This window comes from Anomaloglossus baeobatrachus, chromosome 4 (genome assembly GCF_048569485.1).
Source record: "Anomaloglossus baeobatrachus isolate aAnoBae1 chromosome 4, aAnoBae1.hap1, whole genome shotgun sequence".
Classification (NCBI taxonomy): domain Eukaryota; kingdom Metazoa; phylum Chordata; class Amphibia; order Anura; family Aromobatidae; genus Anomaloglossus; species Anomaloglossus baeobatrachus.
In genome coordinates this window covers 440,040,212-440,054,334 of record NC_134356.1, presented here as the reverse complement: position 1 = coordinate 440,054,334, position 14,123 = coordinate 440,040,212, and the positions used below count along the sequence as shown (strand labels likewise).

The 14,123-nt window shown below is 42.0% G+C and overlaps 1 protein-coding gene across 1 annotated transcript in view; it reads right to left on the bottom strand.

Annotated features, from left to right (window-relative positions):
• The window catches only part of CA12 (carbonic anhydrase 12), a 37,273-nt gene extending 23,354 nt beyond the window's left edge, over positions 1-13,919 (bottom strand). Inside the window, exons 1-2 of the mRNA XM_075342657.1 lie at positions 13,806-13,919; positions 12,524-12,544 (exon numbers count right to left, since the gene is read on the bottom strand). Coding sequence (XP_075198772.1) covers positions 12,524-12,544; positions 13,806-13,896 — 112 coding nt within the window. The 5' untranslated portion in view covers positions 13,897-13,919. The remainder of the gene's footprint in view (positions 1-12,523; positions 12,545-13,805) is intronic.
• Between the last annotated feature and the right edge of the window lie 204 nt (positions 13,920-14,123).

Here is a 14,123-nt window from a genome sequence, read left to right as displayed (position 1 = left end):
GTCTCTTTCTGTCTGTGTGTCTGTCTTTATATGTGTGTGTGTCTCTCTCTCTTTCTGTGTCTCTCGCTCTCTTTCTGTGTCTCTCTCTTTCTGTGTCTCTCTTTCTTTCTGTCTCTCTCTTTCTGTGTCTCTCTTTCTGTCTCTCTCTCTTTCTGTGTCTCCCTCTCTTTCTGTGTGTCCATAATAGGAGTATATATTAACAGATCTAATCCCAGCTACATTGAGATTAATGTTAGCAGTTTTTTTGGCTATAACTGTAAAGTTCGGTGTTAAAATTCCCCTCAAAACATAGTCTATGACATTCCCTGAGTCAAATGAAGTAGCTATGCAAAATTTTTTGATTGTAAATGCGACGGTGCGGATTCCTTTAGTGGACATACATACATACATACTCTAAGCTTTATATATTAGATTATAATAATGTCGGCCATAATGTGAAACCTAAAAAAGTGTAAGGGTCCTTAGTATACCTCTGTGTGACTCAAAATTCATATACAGGCATGCAAAAGGAAATGGTATATTATTAGAAGTAAAAGCAGTAGAGATGGATCCAGATACACGGATAAATATTCCTGAAGTTTTATTCGTTCATGTTAAAAAATTCTACAAAACACGGACCATGACTATGGATGCTATATGCTCCAGAAACGTGTCGGTACTGTTTCGCTTCCGGACTGTTATGGATGTTTATGGCATTTTTAATATGAGTGAATAAAACTTCAGGAATTTCTATCAGTGTAGCTGGATCCATCTCTGTTTCAGTTTTTTTTCAGTGATTTCTTTTTTTTTCTTAATATTTTTATAAGAACTGTACAGCATCCACTTCTCATGAAAACCTTATCTTAGCTTGTTTGCAAAATATACATAGCGTGATATTTTGTAGCAATTCAAGTTATTTACATAGCAGAAGTTTTAAGTTATTTTCTTCAGGAATTATAACATGGTAGCATAGTCTCCAGCCTGTCCAGACATACAGTTCTAGGTGAAAGTCACAACATACTTTAAAGATAAATCTCCTTTCAACCAGATTACTAGAAAAGTCCAGATATAACAGGCTTTACCAATAATTCAAAGACTTTCAAACCATCTTCCAGATTAAAACATCCTTGTAAACCCGTTGTGTACCTGACGAGACCTGAGGGCAGGACCATGTGAACTAGGTTTCGAAGCAGATATAAATGGAAGATTACCATTTAGATGCAAGTTTCACTTCTCAATAGACCCTTCTTCTCAGTCTACCTTTAGTAAGTAGGCAATTCATTCTACTACCGGTTTGTGGAGGGTCTGGCATTGAATTTGCTATAAAAGACTCCCGCTAGTGGTACACCAGAGGTTAGTGTGGGTTTTTATTGCTATGTAAAACATTTTAGAGTTGCCACATCTATTTGGACAGTGTGATCACCACAATGAAGGGTGTTATTAGATGCTACATAAGGGGTGCTTCACACACAGCGAGCTCGCTGCCGAGATCGCTGCTGAGTCACGCTTTTGGTGACGCAGCAGTGACCTCATTAGCGATCTCGCTGTGTGTGACACTGAGCAGCGATCTGGCCCCTGCTGCGAGATCGCTGCTCGTTACACACAGCCCTGGTTCGTTTTCTTCAAAGCCGCTCTCCCGCTGTGACACACAGATCGCTGTGTGTGACAGCGAGAGAGCGACAAATGAAGCGAGCAGGGAGCAGGAGCCGGCGTCTGACAGCTGAGGTAAGCTGTATCCAAGATAAACATCGGGTAACCAAGGTGGTTACCCGATATTTACCTTAGTTACGAGCCTCTGCAGCTCTCACGCTGCCTGTGCTGCCGGCTCCGGCTCTCTGCACATGTAGCTGCTGTACACATCGGGTTAATTAACCCGATGTGTACAGCAGCTAGGAGAGCAAGGAGCCAGCGCTAAGCAGTGTGCGCGGCTCCCTGCTCTCTGAACATGTAGCTGCATTACACATCGGGTTAATTAACCCGATGTGTACTGTAGCTATGGTAGGAGAGCAAGGAGCCAGCGCTCAGTGTGCGCGGCTCCCTGCTCCCTGCACACACAGCTGTGCGCTGGTAACTAATGTAAACATCGGGTAACCATACCCGATGTTTACCTTAGTTACCAGTCTCCGCAGCTTCCAGACGGCAGCTCCGTGCAAGCGCAGCGTCGCTTGCACGTCGCTGCTGGCTGGGGGCTGTTCACTGGTCGCTGGTGAGATCTGCCTGTTTGACAGCTCACCAGCGACCATGTAGCGATGCAGCAGCGATCCTGACCAGGTCAGATCGCTGGTCGGATCGCTGCTGCATCGCTAAGTGTGAAGGTACCCTAAGGGGTGCTTCACACACAGCGAGCTCGCTGCCGAGATCGCTGCTGAGTCACGCTTTTTGTGACGCAGCAGTGACATCATTAGCGATCTCGCTGTGTGTGACACTGAGCAGCGATCTGGCCCCTGCTGCGAGATCGCTGCTCGTTACACACAGCCCTGGTTCGTTTTCTTCAAAGCCGCTCTCCTGCTGTGACACACAGATCGCTGTGTGTGACAGCAAGAGAGCGACAAATGAAGCGAGCAGGGAGCAGGAGCCGGCGTCTGACAGCTGAGGTAAGCTGTATCCAAGATAAACATCGGGTAACCAAGGTGGTTACCCGATATTTACCTTAGTTACCAGCCTCTGCAGCTCTCACGCTGCCTGTGCTGCCGGCTCCGGCTCTCTGCACATGTAGCTGCTGTACACATCGGGTTAATTAACCCGATGTGTACAGCAGCTAGGAGAGCAAGGAGCCAGCGCTCAGTGTGCGCGGCTCCCTGCTCTCTGCACATGTAGCTGCATTACACATCGGGTTAATTAACCCGATGTGTACTGTAGCTAGGAGAGCAAGGAGCCAGCGCTCAGTGTGCGCGGCTCCCTGCTCCCTGCTCACACTGGTAACTAATGTAAACATCGGGTAACCATACCCGATGTTTACCTTAGTTACCAGTCTCCGCAGCTTCCAGACGGCGGCTCCGTGCAAGCGCAGCGTCGCTTACACGTCGCTGCTGGCTGGGGGCTGTTCACTGGTCGCTGGTGAGATCTGCCTGTTTGACAGCTCACCAGCGACCATGTAGCGATGCAGCAGCGATCCTGACCAGGTCAGATCGCTGGTCGGATCGCTGCTGCATCGCTAAGTGTGAAGGTACCCTAAGGAAAGACTCAGCCAAAATAGAATTAGCATTTTTTTTGTCTCCTGTAATTCACATGTATAAAGCAATTTAAACAAAGACAGGAAAACAAATAACCAGATAAGCTCATAGAACTTGCACATTACACTAGACCGTATAGCTGTACAAAAGGGCACAAAGGCTGAGGGGGGGGATGTGTTATCAGTGAGATAGATGGTAGATGGGGGGCCTGGAGAAATGCATTCCTTCTGAAGTCTGTAATAAATGTAAACTAGGTATGTGTGAAGAGTTTGGGAGAGTCTGAGGGATAATCATTGTGTTCCTGTAAAGAAATGTCTGACTTGATATTTCCTACAGCGTAGCTAGAGACTGCCTTCTGAGTGACCTTAAAATATTTGGTGTGGTAGTTAGGAGGAGCATGCAAGGTGTTTAAGTCTCCTCATACTGGCATGAGGAGAAACCTTACCCCTTGGATCCCAGTCTTAGCCTCTCACCTAGCTAAATCTGATCTCATACTTCACACTGATGAGGGACGACTCCCCGAAACACAGTGTCTGCAAATTGAGATTCTGGCTTGTCATATGACAAGGCTTGTTAAAGGATTAATAATGACTTTTAGGATTGCTATTTCCAATAGGTAGCACTGTATTCCAAGCCCTATTCCTCCGAAGAAGCAATTTCAATATTAAATGTCCCAGTGGAGCATTACAGTGTACAATTCAAGGTAATATTGGAGCACTCAATTCAAGATTCATGAGGCACATATAAATCAGCTCAAAAAGAGATAACCCCTCCCATACTGACTGGTATAACGCTCAAAGGAATAACTAGAAAACAATATATGCGGCCAGAGCAACCAGATCAAATAACCCAAAAGGAATAAAAGATATCAAAATTTTTATTGGGATAAATTAAAAAACACACATAGCAAATGATAAATATAATAGAGGTCACAAGGAGTATATAAGTACACCCCAAGCGGGGGAACAACCAAATGACAATGGTGATTCAAAGTACATATAGTGCAGGTCAAATGCATTAACAAGTGACTGAATAGTTGTTTAAATACAAGTGATCAATATAATATATCAGGCACAAGAAATCCATATATTTATCGTCTAATTCAACCATATAGTGCACAACTCACCTATGTGGAAGTCCCCACACGCAGCCCAATGTGCGTTTCGCGAGATCCTTTTTCAAGGAAGACCACTCCTCCCTTGATAAAGCATCTCGCGAAACGCGCATTGGGCTGCATGTGGGGACATCAACATGGGTGAGTTGTGCACTATATGGTCGCATTAAGTGATAAATATATGGATTTCTTGTGCCTGATATATTATATTGATCATTTGTATTTCAACTTCTATAACAGTAACATGTTAATGCATTTGACCTGCACTATATGTATTTTGAATCACCATTGTCATTTGGTTGTTCCCCCACTTGGGGTGTACTTATGTACTCCTTGTGACCTCTATTGTATTTATCATTTGCTATGTGTGTTTTTTAATTTATCCCAATAAAAAAATTGATATATTTTATTCATTTTGGTTTTTTTCATCTGGTTGCTTTGGCCGCATATATTGTTTTCTAATATTGGAGCACTGCAAGGAGTTTAAGTCTCCTTATTGCAAGACATTTATGTCTCCTCATCCTGGCATGCCACCCTCCACAAGGAGAAACCTTACCCCTTAGATCCCAGGGGTGGTAGTTAGAAATTCACCTTTCCATGGATTTGGAATGTAAATGCACATGCAAAATATGTTCATGTAAAGTAACTGGGGAAGATTTATTTTAAGTTTAAAGCAGCTATTTTCTAACTTGCATGACATCAGTTATCAGTTAAATTTATTTTTTTAGACACTTTCTACACCTTGTCTGACAAGGACTGAATTAGGTAAAGATGCCTCATCTTACCAAACATACCACTTCCTTTGTTCACCATTATATGTTGTCTAAATAGGAGAAGAATGGATGTTGACAGGACATATTGAGGAGAGGGTTTATGCTTCCGTCTACATCAGTTTTCTGCTTTCAAAAAATGTATTTACGTAAACATTTTACAATGCCCTTTTTCTAAAACACAGGTGTAGCTTAGCAAAAGGGGATGCTATCAGTCACCTCGACATTCACTATGTCATAGCTGGTGTATATTTTCATTTCTACGCTACTTTATTAGGAGGCGTGTGTCTCTTAATAAAATTGGTGCACATTACACCAGCAGGCTTTTTGGTCACGACTTGCATATAAAACCCCACTGTTTTTTGCATGCTGTTAATATATAAACCTGTAAGAGATGCATAACAGAAGTATGGTCTATGTGATGAGTTACTGTATAACACGAAGGCTATTCTCTCATCTATAACCACTTTTTATTACAGTACACAGACATATTATATAGACTATTGTAAAGCTGTCAGTTTTTCCATGGATTTAATTGCTTAGAATAGCGTAAATACCTGATTTAGTGTTCTTTTGAGGAGTTTTCGTGCAATTTTTTTTAATATAAAAAAACACCAAGTCCAGATTTTACATGAGAATTCAATTTCAAACTTTAAAAATTTAGAGTGTTTTTTTCTTTTGTGCTATTTGGTGCTTTTTTGGGAATAAGATGAAGCATTATAGACACGGTATGATTTTTTTTTCTGGTCTTTTTCTTATAAGATTCTGTATTGATTTGGAAAAAAATGCTTTATACAAATGTAATGAATATTATTATTATTATTATTATTATTATTATTATTATTATTATTAATAATAATAATAATAATAATAATAATAATACAATGAAGAATACATGAAATCCACAGCTTTTTTTCTTATTTGGAACAAAAATAGCAAAATGAGTGAATGACTTCTTAAAGGGGTATTCTCATGTTTGGAAGTTATTCCCTATCCAATGTATAAGGAATATATTTCCAATTGCTGGGGTTCAAACCGCTGGACCCTTCATTCATTTTGAGAATCTGAGCCTCATGTGAATGAGATGGTGATTGATCATGTGCACTGACGCTCCATTCAGTTTTGTAGAAGTGTCGGAGATAGCCAGGCACTATGGATAGGTGACGCCTTCCAAACTTGCAATTTTATGGATGTTATATAGAAAATACTGAGGAGGATGATAGATGATTTCAGTGTTAGAGCCTACTAAACACACTGACCTGACACCGAAGTTAGCAACAGGACAGGGCACAACAACATAGTTTAATTTGTTGAACACATAGAGTCAAGTTGTGCAGAAACAAGTGGTAATAGCCCTTACTCCAGTAATACTTGGAGACTCACTTCAAGAAACACTAGATGGCAAAGAGTTCACTTCCCCTATGCCTGAGTAATTCTCCTACTTTATATCTAAAAAGACATAAGAGATAGGAACTCCAGAATGGCTGTAACTCATGTTATTCTCTACACTAATAACATGATTTTTGTGGCACTCTTTAATGTAGCATTTAATGAAGTATTCTGTATCTTCACAAAAAAGTCTCCTAGATGGCCCATACTAGCCTCATAGATGGTTAACTATAGCCTCCTACATGGCCCACAATAGCCTCCTAGATGGCCCACTATAGAAACCTGGATAGACAACTATAGCCTCTTACATAGCCCACTATAGCCACCTAGATGGCCCATTATAGTCGCCTAGAAGGCCTATTATAGCCAACTAGATGGTCCATTATAGCCACCTAGATGGCCCACTATAGCCTACTAGATGGCCCACTATAGCATCCTACATGGACCACTAAAGCCTACTAGATAGCCCATTAAAGCCGCATAGATGGCCCATTATATCCTACTAAATGGCCCATTATAGCCTCCTAGATGGCTATGTTTGCCATATTAATGGTTTTATACTACTGAGATCTTGAGCCCTCACATATGCACAAGGGTTTGAGCCCTTAGGCTATGTGTCCATGGTAGAATGTACCTGCGGATTTTTCTGCCTGAAAATCCGCGACTTTCGCGGCAAATCCGCACCCGCGGATTTGCTGCGGATTTGCTGCGGATTTTGATGCGGATTTTTTTTTTTTTTTTTTTCCCCATTCAAAACCAAAAATCCGCACCAAATCTGCACCAAACAATTGACATGCTGCAGATTTTTCCGGATCAAAATTCGCGGCAAATCCGCAGCGGAAAAATCCGCAGCATGGACACAGCATTTCCAAAATGCCATTGAAATGGCTTGGAAGTGCCGTTGCTGCAGATTTTCGGGAAATCCGCGGCAAATCCGCGGCAAAATCCGCGGTAAATCCGCAGCGTGGGCACATAGCCTTAGGCTATGTGCGCACAGTGCGTTTTTCGCGGCGTTTTTGGCCTCAAAACTGCAGGACTTTGCTTCCCCAGCAAAGTCTATGAGTTTTCATTTTTGCTGTCCGCACACATCTGTTTTTTTTACATGCGTTTTTGAGTTAAAAAAAAAATGGACATGTCAGTTCTTTCCTGCGTTTTTCTGCGTTTTCCCCCCATGCAATGCATTGGAAAACGCAGCAAAACGCAGAGATCAAAAACGCAGCAAACCGCAGCCAAAAACGCACCAAATCGCGACAAAAACGCATGCGTTTTTTATGCGTTTTTTCGACGCAGGTGCGTTTTTGTGCGTTTTTAGCGGCCAAAAACGCACAAAAACGCAGCGTCAAAAAGACGCAGTGTGCGAACCTAGCTTAACTATTCCTAAACACTAGAAGAAAGGATAGAGAATGTGCATTATCTAATTAGGTAAATATCTGATGGTCCCCATTACCAGTAATCTGAACTCCATTGTTCACAAGTATCCCTATAAAAAGGAATTGTGTTTTGAGATCAGACTTCATAAAGGTAAGAAAGTGAAATTGATTTTTATGACATCTACACTTCTTTATTACTTACGGTGTTAAGATAGACCAAAGAAAACAATGTGATGTAAAACATGTTTATTTAGCTATGCGGTCATAGTGTGTAATTACAGTTTGGGACTAATGCCAGCCAAACACACGGATTGTTGGCCAATCATACCAACACTGACTAAGTGCATGGTCATTTTTTTACTGGGTACTCATCCTGAGGCTGTACACTTATGAAGTATACAATGTAGAACACACCACCATATAAAGACAAAACAAACAATTGTGGTCTTAGGTAAAAGTCTTGTGATATTGTCCTCTTACAAAACTGGTCACATTTTTTGTACTTTGCTGCCACTTAAGCCTCTATAACAGTACAAGATACCCATAAACCTGTCTGCTAAGAAGTTAGATCTATTACCAGATGGTCAACAAATAATGATCATAAAGATCCTAGGGGATCCTGCATCAATTAGGAGCATTTCCAAATACAGGGCCTGTTTGTATATGGATGTAATTAACAACCTTGTGTAAATACAGCAGAAGATTATAGAAGCCTTAAGTGCAGTTGACATCACTATAGATTGAATCATATTAGCAAAGCAGGAACCTTTTTGGCCAGACATCAAATTTAGAAATCAAATTTAGTTTGGATAGGACTTCTGCCCGACACCGCACTCTGTTTACCTGCACAAGGTGTCAGCAACACTCTGCCTGTGGTAAAACTAAAGGCCCCGTCACACTAAGCAACATCGCTGCTAACGAACAACTTTTGTGACGTAACAGCGATGTTGCTAGCGATGTTGCTGTGTGTGACATCCAGCAACAACCTGGCCCCTGCTGTGAGGTCGTTGGTTGTTGCTGAATGTCCTGGGCCATTTTTTAGTTGTGCTGTCCCGCTGTGAAGCACAGATCGCTGTGTGTGACAGCGAGACAGCAACAACTAAATGTGCAGGCAGCAGGAGCCGGCTTCTGCGGACACTGGTAACCACGGTAAACATCGGGTAACCAAGAAGCCCTGTCCTTGGTTACCCGATATTTACCTTCGTTACCAGCCTCCTCCGCTCTCACTGTCAGTGCCGGCTCCTGCTCCTTGCACGTGTAGCAGAGTACACATCGGGTAATTACCCCATGTGTACTGTAGCTAGGAGAGCAGGGAGACAGCGCTAAGCGGTGTGCGCTGCTCCCTGCTCTGTGCACATGTAGCTACAGCACACATCGGGTAATTAACCCAATGTGTGCTGTAACTAGGAGAGCAGGGAGCCAGCGCTAAGCATTGTGCGCTGCTCCCTGCTCTGTGCACATTTAGCTGCAGTACACATCGGGTAATTAACCCGATGTGTGCTGTAACTAGGAGAGCAGGGAGCCAGCGCTAAGCGGTGTGCGCTGCTCCCTGCTCTGTGCACATGTAGCTGCAGCACACATCGGGTAATTAACCCGATGTGTGCTGTAACTAGGAGAGCAGGGAGCCAGCGCTAAGCGGTGTGCGCTGCTCCCTGCTCTCTGCACGTGTAGCTGCATGCACTGGTAACCAAGGTAAATATCGGGTTGGTTACCCGATATTTACCTTAGTTACCAAGTGCAGCATCTTCCACGCGGCGCTGCTGGCTGGGGGCTGGTCACTGGTTGCTGGTGAGCTCACCAGCAACCCGTGTAGCGATGCTCCAGCGATCCCTGCCAGGTCAGGTTGCTGGTGGGATCGCTGGAGCGTAGCAGTGTGATTTCTCACCAGCAACCTCCTAGCAACTTACCAGCGATCCCTATCAGGTTGGATCGTTGTTGGGATCGCTGGTAAGTTGTTTAGTGTGACTGGGCTTTAAAACTCTCAGGATGTTCTGAAAGTTTGTATTTGTCTATATAGAATACAATCAATAGTAAAAGGTAGCAAGGTACGTGTGCCAAAATATAAAATGAGTTAAAATTAAGACCAAACCAACATGCAATTAGTAGTACAATTAGCCACAAAGTAGATAAAACATTACTCGCTTTCATTTCTTACACTTTTTCACTGCAGCATTTTAATCAGTTTTTGGCTTTAAAATTTATAAGCAAAGACAAGAAGTGGTCGGAACATGAAAAGGAATGAATATAAAGTAAAGGTTATAGCTACGTCATATTTTAAACCTATTCAAGCTTTTGACAAACAAATACTAATACCCCCAAATACAAAATACTTACAAAATTACACTCAAAGAAAAGCTGCATATGGCCTCCTTCACACAATGACACCACTTTGCCCTAAAAACACCACAAACCAAAACACCTTGGCACTGATTCATCAAGACTGGTGTTTTATATGCCAGTATTGATTAAAGAGGTTGCCTACTACTCGAACAACCCCTTTTTGGTCCATATGTTTCCACCCAGCAACGTTCCAGCAGTGTCGGTGAGATTTCTCCTGGGAATCACGTGACATTGTTATGTTACGTGATGCATGTAGCCAATCGGTGGACACTTCACTCTCCCCTCTTTCAGTCAAATGAAGACATCTGGAGGAAGTGAGAAAGCAACCGCATATGTCAGTTATGTCCAAAGAAGGAAAGAATGAAGCCACAAGGATCGCGTGATGTAATATTACACAATCCTTGGGAGAAGCAGTACTGAAATGCTGGAATGGCGCCTGCATTGGGGGTGAGTGTAAGTGTTAATACTAGGACCATGATGAAGGCACATTGTGCGCTGAAACGCGCTGTCTGTTACTGACCGCTATATGTGTAACTACTTGCTGACAATGTTTATTATGGCTAACATTTAAAGCAACTATGTTAAAAGTTATATTTTATTGAAAATGAAAGATCATCTTGCCTGAATAATCTGGAGTGACTAGCTAGATTCAATCCCTTGTTCACCTGTTCACTGAGTCTGCTTCCACCCCCATCCATGCTGAACCTCCTGGGTTCCAAGTCACAGTACTAGACGTCTGACCGGGGTAAGCTGGGTACACAATTTTTTTTTATATATTAGTGTTAATAGTTTACTTTTGGGAAACATATGGATTGAGAAGGTGTTTTCAAAGTAGTGGATAACTCCTTTAAGAGTGTACTGCCACCCAAGAGATAGACTCCAATCAAGTATATGAAGAATGCATCTGGCGCACTTGGCCATGCTCTGTCTCAGCTAAAGGTACCGTCACACTAAGCAACATCGCTAGCAACATCACTGCTGAGGCACAACTTGCTAGCGATGTTGCTGTGTGGGACATCCAGCAACAACCTGGCTCCTGCTGTGAGGTCGCTGGTTGTTGCTGAATGTCCTGGACCATTTTTTAGTTGTTGCTCTCCCGCTGTGAAGCACACATCGCTGTGTGTGACAGCGACAGAGCAACAACTAAATGTGCAGGCAGCAGGAGCTGGCTTCTGCGGACGCTGGTAACCACGGTAAACAGCGGGTAACCAAGAAGCCCTTACCTTGGTTACCCGATATTTACCTTCGTTACCAGCGTCCGCCGCTCTCAGCTGTCAGTGCCGGCTCCTGCTCCTTGCACACATAGTCAGACTACACATCGGGTAATTAACCCGATGTGTACTGTGGCTAGGAATGCAGGGAGCAGGAGCCGGCACTGACAGCTGAGAGCGGCGGACGCTGGTAACGAAGGTAAATATCGGGTAACCAAGGTAAGGGCTTCTTGGTTACCCGCTGTTTACCGTGGTTACCAGCGTCCGCAGAAGTTGGCTCCTGCTGCCTGCACACGTAGCAGAGTACACATCGGGTAATTAACCCGATGTGTACTGTGGCTAAGAGTGCAGGGAGCCAGCGCTAAGCGGTGTGCGCTGGTAACCAAGGTAAATATCGGGTTGGTTACCCGCTATTTACCTGAGTTACCAAGCGCAGCATGCTTCCACGTGTAGCGACGCTCCAGCGATCCCTGCCAGGTCAGGTTGCTGGTGGGATCGCTGGAGCGTCGCTTAGTGTGACATCTCACCAGCGACCTCCTAGCAACTTACCAGCGATCCCTATCAGGTTGTATCATTGTTGGGATCGCTGGTAAGTTGTTTAGTGTGACTGGGCCTTAACTTCCCACTTTTCAAAAAGTTGTCAAACATGGCAGAGACTAGTCTAAAAACAGTAACAATTTTGTAACATTTAAAACTTCAAGAATTTATGCCAACATTCTGGTGAAAGACATTTGATGAGTTGGCTCCTTTGTATGGAGGTTTTCAATATATACTATAAAGTAACATTTAGCTCCAGTATTTTAGTCTAATTGAAATATATGCTATAAAAAAAAGCAGCAACAAGGTGAGTGTGATTTCAGCCTTACAAAGGATTCACAAAGAAACAGAAATAGATATACAAAACTAGAAGACTACTTCAACTGATCAAATAACCTTAATTTTCACAATCTGAAATAGATATCGAATCAGATATTTTTATGATGTAATATTATAAATGTAACTATAACTTTAAAAGGGCTGGATGATTTCCTCAGTACACAACATTTTCGGTTATAGATAATTTAGTGACGAAATGTATAATTGGTGGAAGAAGGTTGAAGTAGATGGACCTAGGGCTTTCTTCAATCTATGTGAATTACAACCACTACAACTATAATAATGCCAGGTTGGTACTTACCAGTATAGGACCAACTGTGTCCTGCAAAGAAAAAGGAACTAATTATTTTTGTCATCTTCTCAAATGGAATATTTACAAACTACAAGGCAATATGCAATTTATCATCACTGAATGCAGAATGTTACCTCTTGTTAGGCTCTGTTCATATTTGCGTTATTCAATTCAGAACAATTCAATTTATGGCAGTGCCATTGACTATAATGGCATCCATTAGGTTTGTGTCACTTTTATCTATTTCAATTTTTTAGGATTAAATCTGTGATGGAGGCGCTAACCAATTTTAAATTTCAAGATTTTGTTCTTCATTACTTGGGATTTCAGAAAATTTAAAGTAAGGCTACCTTCACTCATCCGGGAGCTGCATTCTCTTCTCCGACAGCACACTAATCCATATAGTTTTAGTTTAATTGATGCAAACACATATCTGTTTTATAAACGGATCAGTGTGTCCGGTCTCAGCACATGTGCTATTCTCCTCCACTTTGAGGATCAGACTCTGCCATTAAAATCTATTGCAATCTATATAAAGCACGGAAGACATACTTTATACTTCAGTGGTCTATCGTGTTCCATTCATTTTTCACTGATCCATTGCTAAAAGTTAACGATAAAAGTTTGGATAGTTTTACCTTCTTCAGCTTATAAAACCGGATGCAGCACAAAGGCAATGCTGTTGACACATTAGAGAAAAATGGTCCATATAACATAGATCTAAAAATACATGTCGATGTGTGAACACTGCCTGATCAATCATTAAAGCTCCATAATATAGAGATTTAATTTCAACACTTAAAAGATGTAAAAAAATGCGTTGGATTCCAAATTCTAATAGCAAAGAATTTTTTTTCAATCATATTTTAAATGTGTATTTTTCTGGAGTATTTTTTGTTTGTTTTATAGAGAATCATATAGAAAAAATGTCAGGGAAAACAATATGTCCAGAGTATGAATATTGACCTTAACCAACTTATTTTTCTTATGTTGCATTTTCCATTGTAACTATGGACTTGACAATAATGGTACAGCTTTTTTGTATTGGAAAAAATGCTGTTTGAATCGAACTTTACATAGGACTGCAAATAATCTCATCGCATAGGAGTAGCATTTACAATGATAGATATTATCTCGTTACTTTTAGATAAATATGTCTTACTCATTGTTCTACACACATAACATTGCTGTGTTCCTTCACTGGTGGATTTTTTTGGGGGGCCAATAAAACTTAAAAACCCCCCAAAACATTTACAACTTTGTAAGCTAAAAGTCTTATGTGATGCCTTACCTTCAGAAGCAGCCTGTGTGGCAGGCAAGACCAGTAAGGAGAAGATCAGTCTGTACATCTGGGCACGGTTCAGTGGCAGGGATAGGGCCATTGATTCCCCTCTGTTCTGCACAATATTCCTCTTACATACACAGCCCCTGCACAATAAGCTCTCAGTTTCATACAAGTGACTGCTGTCAGGCTCAGCCCAGAGTCCTTCGTCACCAATAGCACAGCACAGCCTGTTACCTGGCATGGTCTCCGACTCCTCCTTACCTTCTTTACATCTCTAAAGAATAATCGCACCTGAGAGACGCTGAACTTTACAACCTGAACATT